Source organism: Oncorhynchus mykiss, chromosome 7 (genome assembly GCF_013265735.2).
Source record: "Oncorhynchus mykiss isolate Arlee chromosome 7, USDA_OmykA_1.1, whole genome shotgun sequence".
NCBI lineage: Eukaryota > Metazoa > Chordata > Actinopteri > Salmoniformes > Salmonidae > Oncorhynchus > Oncorhynchus mykiss.
This window is the reverse complement of record NC_048571.1, coordinates 16716129-16739364: the sequence shown is the minus strand read 5'-3', so window position 1 is coordinate 16739364 and position 23236 is coordinate 16716129. Positions and strand designations below refer to the sequence as shown.

Sequence of the window (23236 nt, the reverse complement as noted above, 5' to 3'; positions counted from 1 at the left end):
ATACTTATTGACTCAAGACATTTCAACTTTTCATTTGGAAAAATGTAGAAAAACATCATCCCACTTTGACTTTATGGGGTATTGTGTGTAGGCCAGTGATGACAAATCTTAATATAATCCATTTTAAATTCAGGCTGTAACACAACAACAATGTCTAGTGAATATTTTCTGAAGGTACATCTTTCTCTGTGCTCTCTCCCTCCCTCCCTCCCCAATTTCCCTCTCTCTCTGCTCAGTCTCCTCACTCTGCTCTGTCTGCTCAGTCTCCCTCCCTTCCTCCCTCCCCAATTTCCCTCTGTCTGCTCTGTCTGTGCTCTCTCCCTCCCTTCCTCCCTCCCCAATGTCCCTCTCTCTCTGCTCAATCTCCTCATTCTGCTCTGTCTCCCTCCCTCCCTTCCCAATTTCCCTCTCTCTCTGCTCAGTCTCCCTCACTCTGCTCTGTCTGCTCAGTCTCCCTCACTCTGCTCTGTCTGCTCAGTCTCCCTCACTCTGCTCTGTCTGCTCAGTCTCCCTCACTCTGCTCTGTCTGCTCAGTCTCCCTCACTCTGCTCTGTCTGCTCAGTCTCCCTCACTCTGCTCTGTCTGCTCAGTCTCCCTCACTCTGCTCTGTCTGCTCAGTCTCCCTCACTCTGCTCTGTCTGCTCAGTCTCCCTCACTCTGCTCTGTCTGCTCAGTCTCCCTCACTCTGCTCAGTTTCCCTCACTCTCTGTTCAGTCTCACTCTGCTCTCTCTCTCCATCTCTGCCTGTTCCTCTCTCTCTGTTATACTTTGCATTCCCCTTGCAATCAAATATTTGCCATTTAGCAGCCACTTTTAATCCAAAGTGATCAGATTAAAATGTAATAAAGTAAGGTGTTAAGAATAAAATGTGTGTTTATGTCTGTGTGTCTGACTCTATGGTCTCTCTCTCTCTGCAGCAGTTACAGGCAGCAGTAGAGAAGCGTAATGAGATCATTAGCAGACTGAGCTGTAACCTGCAGGAGGCGCTGGAGAGCAGAGACCAGGTACAGCAGGAGGCCTTCTCCCTCACTGGACAGATACAGGCCCTGAAGATGCAGCTACAGCAGGTACACGCTCACACACACACACACACACACACACACACACACACACTTCAAAAAAGTCTAAAAACATTTTTTATTTTTTTACTGCTAGTAATGAAGTAGTGAATGCAAGCTCTTCGATGTCCCTGTTTTCTTTTCCAGACCTCTCAGTTCTTTCGCTCCAGGACACAAGGGGGCTCTGAGCTCTCCCTAGCCCAGCGGAAGGCCTCCCAGCCTGACCACAGCTCCTACGACCTCTCCTCACTGCCCAACCACCTGGAGGTCCCAGTAACAGAACCAGGGGAGCAAATACGCACACTCCGAATGGGACATGAACAGACTGGAGCTGGGTGTGAGAGCCCAGAACAATGTATTGATCCTGAGATGGATGTACTGATACACACATTGAGGAGAGAGCTGCTAGAGGAGAGGGAGTTAAACCAGCTCATGCTTTCCCAACTAGAAGAGGAGAGGACAGGGAGGGAGGAGGAGAGGAAAGAGATCCACCAGTACAAGGAGGAGAAGGGTGTGTTGAATAGGGAATTGCAGGAGCTAAGGAGGAGACTGGAGGAGGAGGCGAGGGAGAGAAGGAACGAGAGGGAGGATAATCGAGAGATCAGGGAAAGACGGGAAGAGGAGAAGAGGAGACTTGGTGAGGAGGTACAGAGAGTCAGACAGCTGTTGGGGGAGAGAGGGAGAACGAGGGAGGAGTTGGGGTTCAAGGCTTCTAAAGACAAACTGAACCAGGCAAAGGCCAGTGTGGAGGAGGAGGATGGAGAGAGGGAGGGGGAGGAGAGAGAGGAGTGCCTTCTAGACCTGTCCCTCCCCACTGATGGCACCCCGCTGTTGGAGCGCTACCTGTCCTCGGCCCTCCCCTCACACTCGTGCTGGGCCAATGAAAGTCTGGAGGAGTGCAGCCTTCTGGAAGAGCACAGCATTCTGGACAACTCTGGCAACTACAGGTTAGAGGGACAATACTGTGTGTGTTTTTGCCCTTATGGTGGATTTTCCCCCCATACGAATCTCCTCTCCTAATCTCTCTCCTTTCAGTCCTCTCACCCCTCTCTGCCTCCATCCCATCACAGGTTTGAGCTGGACAGTGATATCGTCAGTGGTGGTGACCAATCCCAGCTGTCCTTTTCGCAGGAAGAACAAACTCACTTTCCCGTCCCACCATCCACTGCACGGTCCCCCGACCCTGAGAATGAAACCTTGCCCTCTTTCGCCTCCCAGTGGCAGAACAACCCCCTCTCTGTCTCACGAGACGCCAGCGAGACCTCTGAGAGACTCAGTGAGACGTCAGAGAGTCAGGAGATCTCAGACCTGGGCAAGGAGCTGCTCATCCAGCAGTGTGGAGACCTTAGGGAGGAGGTGGCTCTGAGGGAGAGGGAGAAGGAGGTGGTGATGGAGGAGTTGAGGAGGAGCGCTGAGGATCTGGAGGAGGCCAGGGCCAGGTGAGTGTGTTATAGTGTGTGCCTGTCTACCATACCTTTGTGTGTTGGAGAACTTGCAGCTCATGTTCATCGTGTGTGTAGGTGGGCCCAGGTCTCTGAGGAGCTGCAGGAGGCGCACTGGGAGCTTGAGGAGGAGCGGGAGAAGAGGAGGCGAGCTGAGGAGGAGGTCAGCCTGAAAACACACGAGGAGGACAATCTGAAGAACAGACTCCGCACCTTACTGGAGGAGAGAGAGAAAGATATGGAGAGTCTCATCTCCTCTCCTTTCCTAGAGGAGGGAGGTACCCTCCTCTCCAGCCAGGAGCGAGTGATGGAACAGCTAAAAGAGGAAAAATCTCTCCTCCTCTCTCGTCTAAAACAGCAGGAAGAGCTGCTCTCCTCTGTCCGGTTGGAGAAAGGAAGCAACAAGGAGAAAGAGGGGGAGCTGAGGGAGGTGGAGGAAGAGAAGAGTGTTCTCCTCTCCAGGTTGAGGCAGCAGGAGCAGCTGGTCTCCTCTCTGCAGGAGGTGAAACAGGCGGGAGACTCTGTCTCGTCGGAAGTTCATGCTCTGTTTGGACGACAGCTACAGTCACTACAGGTAGCTAGGAGCTTTCTTCTTCCTCCCTAATTACTTCTCCCTCTTTTCACTTTTTCACTTTTTCCCCTCTTCCCTCCCTCTCTTTATTTTGTTTCTCCTTTTTCTCACTTGCTCAATTCACTATCTTCCACTAGCTAATCCTGGTGTTTTTTTTTCTCTCTCTCTCTCTCTCTCTAATTGGTTTGATTGGTTCTAATTGGGTCCAAGCTAATAACCTCTCCTCTCCAGACCCATCGTGACCAGCTTCTAGCCCTGCTGGAAGAAACTAAATCCAGGCACAAAACCACCACTGCCCTCCTAGGTCAGAAAACCCTGGAGCTCGACACCGCTCAGAAAGAGATGCACAGAGTCCAGAAGGAGGCGGAGACAGCGAGGCAGGAGGTTGAGGAGAGGGAGAAGAGGATAGAGCAAACGGAGAGGGAGAAAACCGAGGTAGCGTCTGAGTTGCTGTGTCTGAGACAGAACCTGTGTAACCTGGAGGAGGTGCAGGCCCAGGGAGTGAGGGAGAGGGAGGAGGGCAGAAGGAGAGAGGAGGAGATGGACAGAACCATGCGGAGAATGGAGAAGGTGATGGCGGAGGAGCTGGAGGAGTTCCAGAGACAGCTCAGAGACAAGGAGGAAGAGGTGAGGAGGAGGGTGGTTGTGATGAGGAGGAGGAAGATGATGATTAGACTATGATATGTATTTGGACCTGTTCAGGAAGTACTGAACAGATATTTTTCAGGTGGCGGAGGAGCGGGAGAAGTGGGAGGAGGAGAGGCAGGAGAAGGATGAGGAGGTGCAGGGGGTGAGACGCCTGCTGGAGGAGCAGCGGAGGGAGAGGGAGCAGGAGGTGAAAGCGCTCCTGGAGCAGCAGATGCGGTCTGTTGAGGAGGCCACAGAGAGACTGAGAAGATCTCACAGTGAGGACGTGCAGGAGCTGCAGGAGAAACACCAGGAGGAGGTGTCTGAGCTGAGTGGCCGTCTGGAGAGAGAGCTGTGTGAGCAGAGACACAGTCTGGAGGAGGAGCAGAAGAGACAGATCAGCCTTATCAAACAGGTACACACACACACACACTACAACAACAACAATCTATTCACATACCTGTGTGCTGCCAGTCATCCCCTCTCTCTCTCGCTCTCTCTCTCTCTCGTTTTCGGTCTCTCTCTTGTTTTCTGTCTCCAGGTGAACGAGAGAGAACACCAGAGGATGCTGTCGGAGATGATGTCACAGCAGAGGGAGGAGCTTAGCCATTTGAAGGCAGAGCTATCAGGGGACCAGAGGGAGAGCATGGAGGCAGCCCACCAAGCAGAACTACTACAGATACAGGTACACACACAACCACCCTTACCAGGTTTTCTGTTAGCCAGTTTTTATTAAACTGGCGCCGGCCAGTTGTCCCAAAAAAGAAATAATAATCATAATTTTTTTTTAATGTAAATACATTTGACCGGTCATGCTTATTGGTCTACAGGTCAATTTGCATAATTTAGTAGAATTGCGTTAGCGCGTGTGTATCTTCGTTGGTCGTTATGTTTCAACACACGCACAGCATACAGATGCAGAGCCTATATGAGAGGAAAATCTGTCAGTGAGAGCTGCTGCTACAAGTCCTCAAACAGCTCATTCCTTCCTGCTGGAGTGAAACATGCTTTTTTAATAATAATATAATAACAATTCTAAATTAAATGTTGTGTTTAAAAAAAATGTTTCGATGGCCACAATTTAAAAAGAGCTACTATTTTTATTTCTCAACTGATAATTGAAGCTCGCTTCCCATTCGCCATTCAAGTACAATGGTAGGCAGGCTTCAATCCATCACACTCCACTTTACAATGAGCTGGAGGCAGTATGCATTTGGAAAAAATATAGTTAGTAGTTTAAAACCTGAACGTTTTACTTCATATTATGACTTGGCATGGCTTCAAAATATAGACCATAGAAACGTGGAGGCAATTATTTTAGGAAGACTTCCATTGAAACCAGTAGCCTATATATATTTGTTGTACACGTTCTATTGGTTTTCAAATCCACTTTATTTGTCCAGTAGCCAAAGGCACAATCCTAGTCATATTACCAACCCATGATTGTTCCTGCATCTTTAGATCTCCCCCTTTTCTACATTTAAAACAGATATTTTCATCTCTGTCACATGAAACTGTTTGCATTTGCGGTGTGCTTTTGACAACTGTGTTCTCCTGCTAATTGCATGATAATAGTTTATTCAAATGTTACGGTAAATGTACAGATCTGTTGCATTGACCTCATTGCTTTTAAAAAAAAAATGTCACTTAGCCTACTGGTTGTATGAATTTGGGATCTATCATCCCACAACTGTCCCAGAGTCTGTTTGGTATCGTCTATTTCTTTCTCCCACAGAACGACTAGGTGAACAATAGATTATCTTAACTTTTATGGGGAAGATTGACACACGCTAGTGATTTTGCTGTTCGTTACTCGTCTTGTTGGCTGAGGAAAAGTAATTGTGGCAGGTAATCTAGCATTTCCGAAGTGCGCATCGGTTTTTAGTAAGGATGTGTGTCGTTGCATCCTCAAGTTGCTTGTTCTGTTAAAGCTGCAATATGTCACTTTTGGGAGGCCCTACCAAATTCTCATAGAAATGTGTTAGAGATCTGCCATTGTCATTGAAAGCAAGTCTAAGAAGTGGTAGAAGTGTTTTTATGTGTGGTATTTCTATGCTTCCCATTATGATATTTCACCGTGGTTTAGATGGTACAATGATTCTCTACACTTTACTTGCTTTGCTACATAAACTGAATTTTAGCAACCAGGAAATGGCGGAGTGATTTCTGCATAGTGCAGATAATAACCATAATCGAAATGTGTTTTCGGTCATTCTGAGCACCGTGGGTGCAGGTTACACAACCAATGCATATGGGTCCGTTAAATTAAAATGCTTCCTTCAAATGTCCGGCTTCACATTTTCCTAATGGAAACCCTACCCCCTACCTACCTCTCTCTTTTATCTATCGCTCTATAGAGCCAACAGGCTCTGGAGCTGGAGGCGCTGCGTCTGAGCCTGACCAACCACCAAACGACCCAGCTTGAGCTCTCCCAGACCAACCTGCAGCGGGAGCGGGAGGCCTCTCTAAGCGAGCTCCAGGCTTCCCTCAGGGAGAAGTGGGCCCAGGAGAGGGCCGTGCTGCAGGCCAGACAGCAGTTTGAGGTGGAGAGGCTGAGAGCTGAGAGTGAGGAGAGGATCCAGCGAGAGCAGCAGGAGTATCACAGGAACATGGGTGAGGATGATGGTAGTAGAATAGGGCCTTCTCACTCAGATGCTCCAATGCATAGCTCTGTTTAACAAATGGACCTTCATCTGACCTGATTGAGGTGTGTGTGTGTGTAGATGCTCTGAGGCAGGAGTGTGAGAGTCGTGTCTCCCAGGAGAGAGCGTCCATGGAGGAGCGGCAGGCTGCAGAAATAGTGGCTTTGAGATCCCGGTGGCAGCAGGAGTCAGAGAAGGCCCAGTCAGAGCTCCAGACACAGCTGTCAGAGGCTCGGGTATCACTCTCTACCCAGGCAGCCTTCACCCAGACTGGGGCAGATCTGTCCGAGGCCCGGGCTAGCCTGGAGGAGCTCCAGAGGCTGGAGGGGGAGCTGAGCCAGGCCTGGACCGACAGGGACGCTGCTGCCCGTGAGTCAACTAATAAGTGTTACTGATGTTGTAAGGACGTTATAAACACGCGATAAGGATGTTATGAATGTGTTACTGCTACTCTCCAGGTGCAGTGGAGGATCTGGTGTCCAGACATCAAGTGGTGCTGCAGGAGAGAGAGGAACAAACACGGCAGCTACAGCAGGAGGTGAACACACACACACTTCTGTTTCTGAGATTTGCTTTATGCTTTGGATAGTGCCTTTCCTAAACTCTCTCTCCTTCCTCTAGGTGTGTCGTCTGCATGGAGAGCAGGTGACTCTGAGACAGACTTGTGACCAGGAGGTCTCTCAGCTCTGGGCTCAGCTAGACAACATGAGGACCAGCCGCCAGGAACTGGGAGGTGAGTACACACACACACACACACACACTCTGGACCTATGCTAGAACATAATTCGTCGAGTAGTACAAATTGGTTTGATTGGTCAACCAACAGAATTTCAGATACCTTGTCTTTTTCTATCTCTCTTTTCCCTTCGCCTCTCTCTCCAGAGTTGAAGGAGCAGCTGCTAGCTCGTTCGTCGCGGGTGGATGACATTGAGCGCCTGAAGGCGGAGTTTAACGTGCAGAGGCGGGAGATCAATGAGCAGAATGAGGTTGAGCTGGAGAACCTGAGGAGGTACACACACACGCGCGCACACACACCTATGCAGCTGAATGTGCTCTCCTACACACACCTATACAGGTAGGTACATGCACAAGGTATACAAGTGAACACACCAATGTAAACCCATGCAAGTGAACACACACTTACACCCCATTAATGTGTACCCGGTCAGGTACTTTGAGCAGCGTCTGCGAGTAGCAGAGGAGAGCTACCGGGAGGAGATAGCCCTGCTGCAGCTGAGACTGGTGGAGGGAGCCCTGGAGGACTCTGTACTCAAGACCCAGGATGCTAGGTATGCTAATGCTAGAGGCCTCGCTCGGCTAATCTGCCCACCAGTCGCCAATTACACACGATCTATAAGCCTGGGCCAGTGGTGGGCCATGTTACTGACCGCTGTCATGTGTGTAGTTTCCTGTCTGAAGGGAGAGGGGAGGAGGAGAGGAACGATGTTCTGGCTGAGATCACACTGAAACTGGAGAAACACCAGGAGGCGTTTGACCAGCTGCGTGTCCAGTTGGAGGAGAGACACACTCAGGAACTGTCTAACCTACGGTCCTCTATGGCCCTGTCCTACAGAGAGGAGCTGCTACAGGTACACACACCAGGGTTTTACCGTTAACCTGCAAGGTCAATTCATTGAATGAATACAGGCATTTTGGGGCCGTATGCATTTTGAAAACATACTGTTTGAAACTACATATTAGCAAGTCTTACCTTGCTTCAAAGTAGCATAGCCAAAATCCAACCAAATGTGCAGGCAATTATATTATAAAGACTTCCATATGCCTTTGAAACCAGTAGCCTATTTCTCTTATGTTCTATTGGTTTTCAGATCAACTTTATTTGTCCAGTAGCCAAAGGCACAATCCTAGTCATATTACCAACCCATGCTAGTTGTTGCATCTTTAGATCTCCCCTCGTTCTACGTTTCTAACAGGTATTTTCATCTCTTGAAATCGCTGGCATGTGAAGTGCCCTTTTGACAAGTGTTTTCCGCTAACTGCATTATGGAATGAACATTCACACGTAGCCTACTGCCTTGTGCGCATTGCTGCTCTTAGAATGTAAAGAAATAATAGTGGACACGTGGACAGTGATTCTAACATCTTCAAAGTGTCCATCGGAATTCGTTAAGGACACAAGCCATTGCATCCTCGAGTCTAAATGGGACTTCTGGAATTCAGAGCACTGTGGGTGGACACCCTAATCAGGTTACACACCCAATGCATATTGGTCCGGCAAATGTCCGGCGCTATATTTTCCTAACAGAAACCACACACACACACACACACAGGAGCAGTCTCGCCTATGAGCCAGCATGATCAGGCCTCGTCTTTCCTTCACTATTTTGTTTTCTCTCTAGGTGCGCTCAGACCTGACTGATCGTTACTATGGCGACCTGCAGGAGCTGAAGACTCGCCACGCCCTCGAGATGGAACAACTCCGCGCTAGACTGTCAGACAGCCATGTCAGAGGTATACGGACTCTCTTTCTCACACACACATTGGAATATTCTTCAACATAAAAAAATATTTTCTCTTTCCCTCAATTTATCATTTTTCTCTTCCACACAGAGCTGACGAGGGTGCGTCTGGAGGCTGCCAGACAGGTGGAGGTAAGAATGAGCATAGTGAATGAATTAGATTCTGTAAATCGAAGTGAGTCAAAGTTCTGTTAAGTTACCAGTGGGAGTGGGTTTGCTAATGTGATGTGAACAGGTGGAGGTGGAGCATAGGATGTGGTGTCACTCTGAGGAGCTGCAGACCAGAACGACCATGATCCAGAACTTGGAGACACGACTGGCTGCCCTGGCAGACACACACAACATGGAGCTACGCTCACACACTATGAAGGTACACTCACACGTACACTGAAAATACACACACACACACATACACACATGGAGAAACACAAACTCACAGCAAGTACATACATACATAATTGTGTGAGTATGTGTGACAACGTAATGAGTGTTGCCACGTGTTGACCCGGAATGACCGTATGTTGACCCGGATGTTTTTAGCTGAAGCAGAGCTTTGCTGAGGAGCTGGGTGTGAAACTAGCAGAGGAACATAAGGAGGAGAGGGAGCGAGTGATGGAGGAGATGACCCTGAGGAGAGCGGAGGAGGTGCAGAGGCTCAGACAGGAGCTCCAGGAGGAGGGGGAGGCACGGGTCTCTGCCCTGAGAGAAGCGCTGGAGAGAGGGATGGCGGAGGAAAGGAGCGCTCTGGAGAAAGGGATTGAGGAGGCGAGTGCGGCGCTCAGGAGTCTACAAGCCTCACTGGACAACGACCTGAGTAAGTACATGAAAAGGTTTCATGTAGTTCAACCTCCCTTACTTTACTGTCACTTCTGCATGGTCTTTGCCCTTCGTCTCACATGTCTCTCCCCCAGACCCCCAGGCGGTGGCAGTGAGACAGAGACTAGAGGCCCAGTACGAAGCTGAGCTGACCAGAGCCAAGTCCACCATGGCTGCTGAGGTCAAGGAGCTGACTGCTCTGCTTCAGGAGCAGGGAGACCAGAGGCTATGCCAAGCCCAGGACAGGTGAGACGTGGCTGGGGTAAAACACCCAGAGAGACTAGGGGGGTCTGGAGGTTAATACAGTGCGTTTCATGGAATACCAGAGATTCTCACTAGCTAGTGAACGTTTGCCCCATAGTAAACAAATGCATTCACAGAGCAAGTTAACTCTCTGTATCTGTCCTTTCATCTTGAAATGAATCTGGCTGACCTGTTCTGCATGTGTGTAGGTTCCAGGAGGAGAGGGAGGAGTTGGAGCAGCGTCTGGCCCAGCAGGGTGAGGTTTCTCTGGGGGAGCTGAGGGAGGAACACATGGCCGCCATGGAACTCCTGAAAACCACGCTACTGACCAACCACACGAAGGACATGGACACGCTACGAACCAATCACAAAGCAGAACTGGACTCCTTGTTGGCCAATCACAAGGCTGATCTCAAAGCAATGGCAACGGAGATCGCAACAAAACACGAGGAGCTTGTTGTCTTGGAAACCAGCCTAGAATCAAAACGCAAGTCCGAGCTCGATCGCCTGGAGGCAGTCCTACAGGAAACCAATCAGGCTCAGCTAGAGGCACAGGAGGCAGAGTTAGAACACCGGCATCAGGAAGAGAGGGAGGAGCTGGAGAAGAGGATGCTGGGTAATATGGACACACTGGAGACCACGTACCTGAGGGAGATCCAGGTGAGAACATACACACACACACTCTTTTAAATCTTGTATATCTATATTCTACATTCTACATCTATTTAATCTTAATGTTCTCATATCGCAGACTCTGCGTGATCAGAAGTCTGCGCTTGAGGCGGAGCATAAGCAGGAAGTGGAGCGTGAAAGGTCAAGGCTTAACCAGGAAGTGGAGCGTGATGGGTTGGAGCAGCAGTCCGTCAGGGAGGAGCTGAGGAAGGAGCTGGCTCAGCTTCACATGGAGAAGTTTAGCGCCATGGCAACGGAGCTCAGCCACACCCACCAGGTGAGATAACAGTGGTCATTTGAAGTCAAGAAAAGATGCAAATTCGCCACAGTAAAAAAATTTTTTTTTTTAAATCTGTTTTGTATATTCATGAGACAATTCTGATGTTCTCTCGTTCTTGCTCGATCTCTCGCTCTCAGAATGAGTTGACAATCCAGAAAGAGGCCTTAGAAGGTGAACACCACACGGCTCTGGAGGCCCTCAGGAAAAAGGTACTCATCCCTCCACCTCTTGGCTGGTCTATCCAATAGTCTGAGCATCTGTCCATCCATTCAGGTGTGTTTTGATCTGGTCGTGTCTGTCCCAAGGTCTTGGAGTTGGCGCAACAGCACTGCACTGCCTTAGAGGAGCTCACACGCACCTACACCTCAGAGACACAGCAACTCAACACACAGCACCAGCAGCAGCTTCAGGTCTGACACACTTACACACCATCCCAGAACATCCCATTCCCCTTCTCAGTAGTCTTATAAAAGTGAAGGGATTACGCTCTCACTGTGCTTCCACACACTATTAGATGAGGGGTCAATGTGTGTGTGTGTTTGTGTAGGAGCTAAAGAGTGCGTCTGTGAGAGAGCTACAGGCGTGTCGCCGGGAGCTGGAGGAGGAGTCGTCACGACAACGGCTGCACTTCCTGGAAGAGGTTGAGCTTCTGAAAGCCCAAGCAGAGGAGAGACTTGAGCAGAAGACCAGCCAACTCAAGGTGAGAGATATGGAGAGAGGGAGGGAGGGTAATGAACTTGCTGTCTGATAGGCTAGAGGAAATATTAATCGTATTGCTTGAAGCCACCAAATCCTTTCATAACTATACAAATACCTAGGGCAGAGGACGACTAAGAGGAAGAGCGAGGGTGGGGAAAACGGTGTGAGGTCTTCATCAGTCTTAAACATTGTAATGAACTATACAGGAACGTATTTAACAGTGGTGGGTGTCTTTTAGGATACATTTGGGTTGAACGCATTCAGTTGTGCATCTGACCTGTTATCACCTTTCCCTGTCTTGATGTCACAGTAGTCTGCCATCGTGCTCTTTGTGTCGATCACTGAGAGAAACTGAATTCGGACAGATTACATTATATAATGGGGCTGGAATTTGGAGGTCTGTCTCTCTCTTTCTGTGTGTGTGTGTGCGCGCGTGTGTGTGTGTACACACCCCAGCAAGACTAGGGTTAGCCCATGCCTGGCCAGTGTCCCATGAGATTTACACAACCATCATAATCCTTTCTTCATATAGGACAGTGTGTTTTTCGCAGCAGTATTTCTGTGGGTGTGTGTTGCTGCCACGTGAACAGTGGCTAAATGGGATGGATTTGAGCCTTTGATCCTCTGATGCAGAAGGTTTTATTTTGTACACTTAACAAAAAAAATGCATTTGAGCTGAGCGTTAGCTAGCAGTCTGTTAGTCAGTCAGTCTGAATCAGCTTGGGAGTTTTTGGTTGTAGGGAGAGCTGTTTGAGCTGTTACCCAATAACCTTGGCGTGAGTTTTAGAACAAGTTCTAGAACAGAAGTGCTGGCAGTTTGGACAGCATTACCAGCATCTCTTTCCTCTGAAGGTGGAGTTTGAGGAGCAGAAGGAGGCGGAGCTAGCAGAACAGAGGCAGAGCTTCAGTTCTGAGCACGAGCAGAAGGAACAAAGCTACGCCGACAAGATGAGCCAGCTCACTGCACAACTGCTACAGCTGGACACTGTGGTGTCACAGGTAACCCACACCACACACACTGGAGTAATTGAGCGTGCCCAATATGACTGGAGCGCCGAGCGAGATTCCCAACGGCTGGAGAGTCGGCCTTCTTGCCCGCTCCAATTTCACTCCAGTAGCACTTACTTCAGGAGCTCAGGGCATGCCGGCCCAGCATGCACTTGTAGTCTACTTGAGTGCTGCTATAGCCCCTTGCTTTAGCTACTGTCTGTTTGCTGAATATTTTCAGAAACAAACTAATAAAACACACAGGTGCCAAATCGAGGTGACTTCCAAAGTTGAGGAGCAATAGAGATGATGTAACGTTAGTGTCCACAACTAAAGAGTCATTGTAGAACCTGAGAAAGCATGATGGTATACTTACTACGTGCACATGCTAAAATAATAAAGTAGGTGGGTAGATATCGAAATGTCATTGTAGCAACAAAGAAATCGGACCTTTTAAACGTCCCATTAATCATACAATCGACCGTAATTGATTTTGGCCCAACATGCCTGGCATATTCCCACGTTTAAGGAGCTTTGTTTTGATTGGGTTATTTTGCCTAAAAACCTTCAGGCCTACCTATATAAAAGTAAAAACAAGCCTGCATCCCCAGAGGATATTCTCTGCTGCTGACCTGCTCTCCAGGCGCCATCGTATGAGCCTGAAGCCACAGACTGGCCAAACTCAGGTTTCTAAAAATGAAAGCACTAATAAGTCATTTTTATTTAATTTGTATTTTATTCTATGTAAGTCACAGCCTATTTGCACAGTTTCTAGACCATAATGATTTAATACACTTTGTCCCTGCCAGCCTATTGTGCCGCACTAGCAATGTATTTCTTTGTAGGCTATAGCCTTTAAATAATAGGAATAATATAGCCTAAATAATTCATTTCTGTTCCTTCTTAGAGTCCCTGTCTGTCTCCTGACCTAATTTAGAGTGTTTATATGTTTAACATGACATGTAGCCTATTTGAAATTGAGTGCTTCTTATATTCATTATGTTTATTATAATACTTTTCATTCAAATCATATGGATTGGTTTCAATACTTCAAAACCCAAAGGGTAGGTCCAGGTAGTCACAAAAATGGATGGGTGTTGGTTAAATAGGGATTTTAATGAAGGGAGCAAGAGCTGTTTTTTTTCCCCTGTGAGCGGTAGGAAAGGACATGGTGCACCAGAGTGTTTTTAGTGGTAGGAAAGGACATGGTGCACCAGAGTGTTTTTAGTGGTAGGAAAGGACATGGTGCACCACAGTGTTTTTAGCGGTAGGAAAGGACATGGTGCACCAGAGTGTTTTTAGTGGTAGGAAAGGACATGGTGCACCAGAGTGAGCGACTTGCGGGATTTCCAACCACTCAACCTCCACTCACATACTCTGACACACACACCACACACTGTTAGTAGGAAATTAATTCTGTGGGCAAGACCAGACAAGCCCAACTATCACCAGACCGAGGGAGGGGGGCACAAAGGGAGAAAGAGGGGAGAGAAAACAGGAAAATGAGAGAGTATGGGGCAGGAGATAGTGATATATATATGTAAGGGTAGAGGAGAAAGAGAGGGAAGAGGATGATTGTGGTGGGAGACTTGCAGGGGGAGAATAAAAAGAGTAGGATGTTGTTTTTCATCACTCTTAATGTCTAGAAACACACTCACAGCCCAGTGGCTCTCCTAAAGGGATTATCTTCTTCATTAATCTCAATACTAATCCTGTATGTTTTCTGTCCGGCGTGCACACACTCTGCTGGCTGGATGTAAATCTCTAATCTCTCATCATGCATAATGGCATTTCAGTTACATGCACATTTGTCCATTTGTTTATTCAAAAATGATGTTCATTCATCCATCCATTCCACCCATCATGGCAGAGTTCCCATGCTAACTATGACCGACAGTTCTGCCTCCTATCCAACCTTATTCAGAGACCATCCGTTCTATGCTAATGCTATTTTAGACCCCCCTACCCCCAGGGGTGTGGGTGTGTTTGTTTCCATAGTGTTTGTTTCCATGGATCAGGTAGTGTGGGGTTTTTGTGCTACAATAACCCCCCCCCCCCCCCCCCCCCCCCTCCTTAATCTTAAGGGATATAGGTGGGGGGGAACTGTTGCTAAGGCAACTAGTGTTGGTTGTTAGACAGAGGGAGGGAAGGAGGGAGAAAGAGAGGGAAGAAATTGTAAGAGAACGAGCGAGACTGCGGAAGACGTGCGAGAGGAGCCAAGTTAAAGCTTTGGGAAGGAGAGGTAAAGGGATTCAGAGGGAGAGGGAAGAAATGGGAGGTAAAGGGAGGGAGGGAGTTCAGATTTCGACTCACTCCCACTCAAAGTTGGTGTTGAGGCAGAGAGCTGCTGCCTGCCCGGCTCGCAGGATTACACCATCTTTTGTGTTTGTGTAGCTCTACGTTTTTGTGTGAGTGCTTCCTGGAGGCTAAACAGGCAAATCTCCAACTAATGGTGACTGAAAATGGAGACTGTCCATTTCACTTTCTCTGATTGGGCATTACAAGACACATGGTTTTGCTTTTGGTCCTGTTATGTAAAGGGAGTGTGTTGTTGAATGCAACTGTCGTATCTATGACTGGGAGGACAATTCTTTGATCACACCTCGTGATGACTGGTTTCCTGTCCCTGGTTTCTCTGCTCTCTGGCTCTCAGCTGCGAGCGGAGGTGTGTAGTCTACAGGGGGAGTTGGAGGGGAAGAGGTCAGAGATGGAGACCCTGGATACACTCCTCCAACGGCGAGAACGAGAGAGTCAGGAGGGAGGCAACCTCCTCAACATGCTTACTGAGGACCTACACACTGCCAAGGAGGAGAGGTGAGGCTGTCTGGATGAATGTAGGCCTGACAATGATCAGCTAGTGTGTAGGCTTCATTTTTTTAAAAATGTATCCTCCAAGTTTTTTTATTTATTTTTTTTATGGTGGGATTTTGTTGGTTTCGTCTCACTTTGACCTGTGACCCCTAGGCAGTCTCTCCAGTCAGCTAATGAGAGGCTGAGGAAGGTTCTGGTTGAGGTGGTTTTGAGCACCATGGCAATGGAGGAGCTAATTGACCGCCGGGTCAACGCCTGTGTCGGGGTCAAAGGTCATGATCAGGGTGAGAGTCCAGGAGAGGGAACAACCAATCAGGAGACAGGTGGGTGGAATCTAACAACTGGACCTGTGTCCTTGATACATTTATGACAGGAAGTGAACAAGTACACACTTGGGAAGAAAGGACTGATAACTGTGTAATACCTGACCGGTCTCCTCTCTCTCCACTAGGTGTCTCTGTAGCAGACATGTCGACCGGCGATCTGGATCTCTCTCAGCGTGTGTGTGAGAGCCTCCTACTGGCAGAGTCCCAAACAAACTCTGGAGGGGAGGAAGCAGCCCTGGGAGAGGAGGCAGCCCTGGGAGCCTGCAGCCAACTACGCCACTCTGTGGACACACTCCTGGAGCTCCTCACACGCGCTAACACACAGGTAACACACACACACACACTAGCTTGTCGGCATGCAGTGAACGCTTGAGAGGTTAGTGGGGGGTCAACACAACATTCTATGCATTGAATTTGCATGAAGCTCAGCCACTGATCTTTGCGTTCATCTGTCTCTCTGTCGGTCTCTCTCGCTCTCCTTTTTGGTCTCTCTAGTTGGAGGAGTCTTGTTCTGTCCATCTGTCTCTAGAGGAGAGATTTTCCCAGGGCCGTTCAGACTCCTCCCAGATGCTGCTCCAACACCAGCTCGTATTGGATCAGCTGGACCAGGAAGCGGGGCTAAAGAGCAAGCTCCAGCTGGAGCTCCACAAGGCCGAGGGTCAGTGGAGATACTGTGCGTCTCCATGTGTTTTTAGAATCGTTGTTTGTAAAAAGTGTGATATTCATGTATCTGTGTGTGTATCCTGTTTTTGTGTGTAGGTCTGTTGGAGGGCTATGTGGCTGAGAAGGCAACTCTGGAAGAATCTCTACAACAAAAGGAGGCTCAGGAAGAACGGCTTGTTGAGGAGCTAGAGGGCCTCCGGGCGCAGCTGCACCAAATGAATGGCCTCACGGCGGAGTTGGAGGGCCTCCGGGCGCAGCTGCACCAGAAGGAAGGCCTCACCTCGGAGCTAGAGAACCTCAGGGTGCAGTTGCAGGAGCTCAGCGAGGAGCACAGTCTCCTCCAGCGCCAGAAGGTCCATCTCACCGCCGGACTGGGAGAGAGAGAAAAGGGTGAGGGGAGGGGATAGATGAGAGAGATTGTGGTTTAAGCTTAACTGGGATTGATTATGTTGCGTATGTTTTGTGTACACGTTAAGTCCTATTCTTAGTTGTCTGCTCTCCCTGTAGGGTCCTGTCAGAGTATAGAGGGGGACACAGGTTTGTCGCTCAGAGTCCTGTGTGTTTCTGTGTGTTTTAAAAACTGCCCCGTCTCATTTCTTAGACCGAGGTCAGTTGGGGACTAGTGTGTGAGTTGATTTATGCAGTATGGTTTTTAGTGTGGTTGTATTTGTTTGCTATGACTTGTGGTCAAGTTTTTCTTTTCTTTTTCTGACCAATTCTATACTTCCCCTTATCTATAGGAAGTGCATGTTTGGAAGGATTGTGTGTGTGTCATTGTGGATTTTGTGAACATTTGTGTGTGCATGTCTGTTCCTAACTACCTGTGGTGTGTGTGTGTGTGTGTGTGTGTGTGTGTGTGTGTGTGTGTGTGTGAGAAGGCCTCCTGGTTGAGGCAGATCGTCTGGGCCAGGAGAGGCTGTGTGTGCAGCGGCAGGCGGAGAAAGACCGCAGCTCACTGTCTCTGCGCCTCAGGGCTCTGGAGACCGAGCTAGAGGAACAGGAGAACCAGGGCCTGATGGCGGAGCAGCAGCACAGGGCTCAATCAGAAGACCTCCTGCAGCGCGTCCAGGCCCTCGAGAAACAGCTCAAACACGACAGGCAGTTTATAGACGTAAGTGTCACGCTATGGGGAAATGTATGGATGTGTAACACACTTGCACACACTCAAGTTTATCTCTGTGTGTCTCCAGGAGCAGGCAGTGGAGCGGGAACATGAGAGAGATGAGTTCCAACAGGAGATCAGAAGTCTGGAGGCTCAGCTCAGACAGCCAGCCAGACACTCTGCTGGGACCAGCAAGGGCCAGCGGGTAAGATAACACACACACACACTCGCGCATCCTTACCTTAGTGTATTGGCATGTGTTAAGTCTTTAATACTGTAGTGTTTAGTCAAGATGTTGTCATTATAGATATTGAATGGACCTGTTGCTGACTGTTTGTGTTTTGTGTTTTATTTCATGGAATGCTCTAGATTGAGGACTTGGTTCTGCAGGTGTGGAATCTCACCAGTGACTCCTATAGCTACACCTCGACTCTTCTGCATGCCCCCACCGTGTGTGTGTGTGTGTGTGTGTGTTGTGATAACACCTGCGTGATTAACTTACATAATCATTGGAGATACATCTGCCGTTAGTGCCGCTCCGTCACTCTCCTTTTCATCTCTCCATCCCCCTTTTCTCCATCTCGCTCGATCATCCTCCTCTCCTCTCCCTTCCATCCCTCTGTGCTGTGTGTTGCTGCTCAGTCGCATGGCTTCAGTTGTTGTCGTGGCTGCAGACCCGGAATGGCTTTAGTAAACCCGTCGTACAGCTTAACATGGGAAACCCCATAGTGACCCGGCAACTGGAGCCCTCAGAACCAACATTCCTCCCCTGTGTTTCTTTCTCAGGTGGAGAGCCTTCAAGCTCTCATCAGGGACAAGACAGAAGACCACACCTGCCTGCTGGCAGCCAATCAACAGGTCCAGCTCGAGGTTGCTGAGCGCAATGAGGAGATTGACAAGCTGGCTGGGCGAATTAGGGAGCTGGAACAGGCGTTGCTGAGCAGCTCCGAGAGCAGCAGAGCTGTCAGTCAACTGGAGCAGGAGCTGCACAGAGCTCGGCAGAGAGAAGAGGAGCTCACACAGGTAACTCTCTCTCTCACTCTCTCTCTCACACACACACACACACCTTCACACACACACTAAATTACTCTCTCTCCCTCCAGGATAAGGAGTCATTGCAGCAGCAGCAGTTGTCAAATCGTCTCCAGATTTCAGCGCTGCAGTCTAAACTGGACGAGACCCGTCACCGTTACCGTGACAACAACGCTAGCACCCCCGACCCCATCCAGCTTCTCCGAGACACGTTGGACACCGCACAGCAAGACCTGCAGGACAAGGAGCAACAGGTGTGTGTTTCCAACCGCAACACCTGCTTTAGTGAAAGACCTAACAGAGCTTAACTGCTTCCTGCTGCTAGTGTATCGAGATCTTTGGCCAGAGAAGATTAGTTTGCTTGGTTGGAATAATTTGTTAACTTGTGTGTGTGTTCTAGGTGTGTGTGTTGGTTGGTCAAATGGAGGAGACTCAGAGAGACCTGACCATAAAAGAGGCGGAGTTAAAACACCTCACTCTCCAGCTGGAGCTCCTGACCAATCAGAACACGGATACCATCACCCAGCTTCACGACCAAGTCGCTTCTCTCAAAGTGGGTCTGCTACAGTTTTCAGTCATGCTAGTACTTGTTAGTCCTCTCTAATGCCAACAATGATTGTCCTTCTGTGTTCTAAATCTCCCCCCTGTGTCTTTCTCTGTTTAGGAGACAGTTTCAGCCCTTACCTTTCGCCTGGAGGAGAGAGAGATAGGAGAGGAGGAGAGTCTCCCATCTGCTCTGTTGGAGGAGAAGAATGAGGAGATAGACCACCTGACCCAGGAGATACACAAGCTAGAACTGGAGCTGGAGACAGCCAGGGACATCACGGTACACAGACACCCACCCATACACACACACACCTCCATAATCCAGCCCCGTTATATAATGACATAATCTTTCAGAATTCAAACTACTGTGACCTCAATGTAGTACACACTACACACACACACACAATGGAACGGTCATTATTTTTGCCTGAACTGGAAGCCATTCTCCCGGTCTCTCTACAGGCCTTCCAGACAGAACTTGAAGACGTCCGCTCCCAGGTGGAGCATCTCCGCTGTGACATCATCAGGGTGCGTCAGGACAAGCAGGAAGAGGAGGAGCGGCTTCACGAGGTCATCAGCACGCTACAGGCCGAGCTAAACACCCTTTGCCCCGCCTACCACGAGGTCAGCGACCTATCACAAGAGGGCGACAGTGTTAACCCTTCGCCTGCTCCCAGCCCGGAACCTGCCAAGTACCCCCAACCAGAGAGAGGAGGAGCGAGAGGAGGTGAGGGCGACAGTCTCAAGCAGGAGATGCGTCTCCTCCATTCCTCCTCTTCCCGTTCTCTCCGTTCCCGTGTGGAGGCCCTGCAGGGGCAGCTGGAGGTGACGGTGGGAGAGAAGGAGGCGATGGAGAGACTGCTGCTCTCTCAGGAGGAAGAGTACAGAGGACAGGGGGAGGAGATGGGGAAGAGGCTCAGGGAAGCGAGGGAGAGGGGGGAAGAGGTAAAGAGAGAACTCAATCTAAAAGAGGCAGAGCTTGAAGAGGTGAGAGCCAGGATAGAAGGGCTGGAGGAGGAGAGGGATGCAGCTGTGGAGGAGAGCGGTCGCTGGCAGGCTCTTGCCCAGGAGACAAACTCCCTGCGAGGGGAGAGAACTCGGCTAGACTCCCTGGTCCTGGAGCTAAAATCAAGGGTTGAAGAGCGGGAGAAGGAGACTGAAGCCCTGCTACAGACCGTGGTGGCTGTCGAGACGGCGAAGGCAGAACTTTCGTCAGAACGCGAGGCCCTGCGGAAGAGGGAGTGCCGACTCCAAGAGGAAATAGAACGCCTCCAGCAGGAAGTGACCTCTCAGAGGGCCTGCCTTCAGGAAGTCAGCCGTCAGCTAGAGGAGAGGCGAGCCAACCAGGAGGAGGCTCAGAAGGAAGTGCTGGTAAGTGGCGGCAGTGTCGGGCCAATCAGATTGACTCAACATGTGGCATCAATTTAAACACATTTCTTTCTAGCCATGTAGGAGCGGTGATATCTTCAGTAGTATTAGTTATTTGCAGATTTAGTTGGTAGATTGACAGAGAAAAGATAAGTTGTCGTCTTTGAAAGCCTGCCTTTGATGTTTTCATTCAAACTTGAGTAATCCATTCCATTTAGCCTCTCTAAGCCTAACTTGCAACACTAAGTAACTTTCACTATTTAGGTATTTTGCGGTGTGAGCTCCCTCTACCACAGCTGGCTATGGTTAGAGGGAGAGAGTGAACGAGAGATTGAGTCTTTGGAGAAAAAGCATCTGCTAAATGGAATATTTATAGCGGGGGAGAGACTAAGAAATGGCGTAAGAGAGAGAGCGAAACTACGAGATGTTGATGTGTTGGCACCCAACAGAAGAGTGTTACTCACAGAGGAAGTGACCTCATCAGAAAGAGGAAGTCAGGAGTGGTCAGAAAACAGTTCCGTGTTGTGAAGTTCTTGCACACTGGCATTTATTTACTTTCTTTCTGAACATGGAGTATAGTTTTCTTGCCATGTGTTCTGGAATTGGAGTTTCCAAGCACTATTTTAAACACTCTTGGTGAACAGTTTGCTATAGATTTGTGTTTGGGGAAAATAATGATGGTGTTGAGTAGAGTTACTCGCTCAGTGTTATGCACTGTATTTTCAGTGTGGGTAGGAAGGGTAAGGGATTTGTGTTGGTGGGAGTTTTGCACATGTTTCTTGTGTAGTCTTTTCAAGGTTTTAATGCGGTTCTTGAATGAATCAAAGCCCTGGATAACAGATTGCAAGAAAGATTTTGTGCAAAGTAGACGGATTACATATTTGATGGTGCTGTTGATATCGATCATTTTGGTGATGATGATGCTGATGATGAAGGCTGTTCTCTTACAGACATGTGCTGAGGAGACTCTGGCGAAGGCTGACGCTGCCCTGAGACAGAGGGAGGAGGAGCTACAGAGACTAGGGGCGGAGCATCAAGCCCTGGGGGCAGAGTTAGCAGCTGTGAAGGAGGGTCTTTGCTCCAGCACAGAGAGAGCTGAGAAACTACTGGAGGAGGGACAGGTACGGACAGGCGTGTGCATTTAAACTCAATGTTTTTTTGAAAGGACTGTAAATAACACTGTATTCTCTGATTATTTCACTCACCTGTCAATCAGACCAAAGACCGGGCCTTGGCTGACCTGGAAACCAATAACCAGCATCTGAAGGCGGAGCTCCGGGGCCTACAGGAAGACCTGGCCGTGCAGGAAGAGGAGCTGGCCTATCAGCAAGGAGAACTGCTGCAGCTCAGACAGACCTGCAACCCGCACAGCAGACAGACACACTCATTGAAGGGTGAGTACACATTCAAGCTGCTACACAGACAATGGTGTTTCTCTGAGTGCAGAGCTGTTGGATGACCGTGATCATCTTCCTCCACCAGACGTCACGCCCAGAGGATTCCAGGACGGTGTGTCTCGCAACGGGTCCCTGAGTTCTCCTGAGGTTCTCCGTCGACTGGACTGTTCTGAGGAGAGAACCAGAGAGGACAGGTTCCACCCCTCTGTTCTCCACGGTTCTAGACTGTCTGACCTCAGTGCTTTAAACAGCACAGGCCTGGAGCTCCAGGCTAAAGCCTCCCCCCGGGTAAGGAAAGACCAGCCCTGTCCAGGGACAATCAGCCCAGAGCTGGGCACACACAGCACCCACTCCCCTGGGTCCATCTCTGCCTCGGACAACCTCTCCATGTTGGACTCAATGGACGCTGACAAGGTGGGTGGAAAAAGGGTTGAGAAAGTGTCCACATACACCACACAAACACACACACACACATTAAACCTCTCTCACCTGTCAGGTGCATGAGCTGGAAGCCCTGGACCTGACGGCCCCTCCCTCATCTCTTGGCTCCGCCTCTTCTCTGTCTGCAACGGAGTGGGCCAGTGATGGATATGGCAGCAGTAAGTCTGTTTGTCTGTCATTTTGTTGGTCTTGTCTGTCTGTCTGTGTTCATTTGTCTAACCTCTCTCCCTTCTCTCGCTCTCTGTCTCTCTGTGTCTGTCGTGTAGATGTCAGTTCAGAGCTCGGTGTAAGACTCAAGGTAGAGTTGGAGCAGACAGAGAGGCTGGATGCTCAGTTCTTGGAGTACCTGCGTTGTCGAGGCATGAACCCCGCAACCAACACACGCACAGACAACACACGCACAGACAGCGCCGCCGGGAGTATGAGCTACAGTGACGAACTGTTGTCTCCTGAACTACAGGTATGAACACAAAAACACACACACACACCTTAAATGTTACAAATGAACCCTATAGCAAACTATGTGTGTGTTTCCAGGGTCTGTTGAAGAGAGTGTACCAGGAGAGCTGCAGGGTTCTCGCCCTCTCCCAGCGTAACGCCCCCTCTAACCACCTCTCATTGGACCAGACGATCTGTCAGTTAGACTCTAAAGTTCCTCCAATGTGTTGGGAGCAGGAGAAGAGGGCGTTACAGGAAACTGTCATCGCTCTGAGAGAACTGCTCTGTCGGATGGCACAGAGACCGGTGAGTGTGTGTGTGTGTGTGAGCTGTGTGCTTAACTTCTGCATGTGTGCATACTGACCCTCCTGTGTGTTTTAACAGGAGAACTCGGTGGATGCTGGTTGGAGCAGAGGGCTGCAGGCTGCAGTAAGGGGTGTGTTTGACTGTGAGAGGGCAGGGCTTCGCTCTGAGCTGCAGGCTTTTCTCTCCTCCCACCCTGAGATAGACTCCACCCACCTCCTCAGTCAGCTGGAAACACTGCTACAGAGACAGGTGTGTGTTTGCGTGAGCGTGTTTGGAGCGGTCTCCACTA

At 49.3% G+C, this 23236-nt stretch overlaps 1 protein-coding gene across 6 annotated transcripts in view; it reads left to right on the top strand.

Annotated features, from left to right (window-relative positions):
* The window catches only part of pcnt (pericentrin), a 33890-nt gene that overhangs the window by 6423 nt on the left and 4231 nt on the right, over positions 1-23236 (top strand). For 4 of the 6 annotated variants that reach the window (XR_005052536.1, XM_036982803.1, XM_036982804.1 and 1 more), the window contains 45 exons: positions 918-1067; positions 1206-2005; positions 2129-2497; positions 2579-3074; positions 3282-3698; positions 3799-4113; positions 4240-4383; positions 6056-6311; positions 6422-6709; positions 6799-6878; positions 6962-7073; positions 7223-7349; positions 7510-7629; positions 7746-7929; positions 8701-8812; positions 8912-8952; positions 9056-9190; positions 9361-9634; positions 9732-9882; positions 10089-10539; positions 10631-10828; positions 10969-11040; positions 11137-11241; positions 11379-11531; positions 12383-12529; positions 15171-15331; positions 15482-15651; positions 15780-15979; positions 16150-16312; positions 16414-16707; positions 17196-17428; positions 17508-17624; positions 17789-17809; positions 18206-18442; positions 18523-18705; positions 18852-19004; positions 19116-19277; positions 19460-20368; positions 21316-21486; positions 21582-21759; positions 21848-22176; positions 22259-22361; positions 22470-22663; positions 22741-22947; positions 23026-23196. Coding sequence is in view for 5 of the 6 variants with exons in the window: in XM_036982803.1 (XP_036838698.1) it covers positions 918-1067; positions 1206-2005; positions 2129-2497; positions 2579-3074; positions 3282-3698; positions 3799-4113; positions 4240-4383; positions 6056-6311; positions 6422-6709; positions 6799-6878; positions 6962-7073; positions 7223-7349; positions 7510-7629; positions 7746-7929; positions 8701-8812; positions 8912-8952; positions 9056-9190; positions 9361-9634; positions 9732-9882; positions 10089-10539; positions 10631-10828; positions 10969-11040; positions 11137-11241; positions 11379-11531; positions 12383-12529; positions 15171-15331; positions 15482-15651; positions 15780-15979; positions 16150-16312; positions 16414-16707; positions 17196-17428; positions 17508-17624; positions 17789-17809; positions 18206-18442; positions 18523-18705; positions 18852-19004; positions 19116-19277; positions 19460-20368; positions 21316-21486; positions 21582-21759; positions 21848-22176; positions 22259-22361; positions 22470-22663; positions 22741-22947; positions 23026-23196 (10053 nt within the window). In the remaining variant the exon portion in view is untranslated. The remainder of the gene's footprint in view (positions 1-917; positions 1068-1205; positions 2006-2128; positions 2498-2578; positions 3075-3281; positions 3699-3798; positions 4114-4239; positions 4384-6055; positions 6312-6421; positions 6710-6798; positions 6879-6961; positions 7074-7222; positions 7350-7509; positions 7630-7745; positions 7930-8700; positions 8813-8911; positions 8953-9055; positions 9191-9360; positions 9635-9731; positions 9883-10088; positions 10540-10630; positions 10829-10968; positions 11041-11136; positions 11242-11378; positions 11532-12382; positions 12530-15170; positions 15332-15481; positions 15652-15779; positions 15980-16149; positions 16313-16413; positions 16708-17195; positions 17429-17507; positions 17625-17788; positions 17810-18205; positions 18443-18522; positions 18706-18851; positions 19005-19115; positions 19278-19459; positions 20369-21315; positions 21487-21581; positions 21760-21847; positions 22177-22258; positions 22362-22469; positions 22664-22740; positions 22948-23025; positions 23197-23236) is intronic. The other 2 variants (XM_036982801.1, XM_036982802.1) reach the window with 2 other exon arrangements.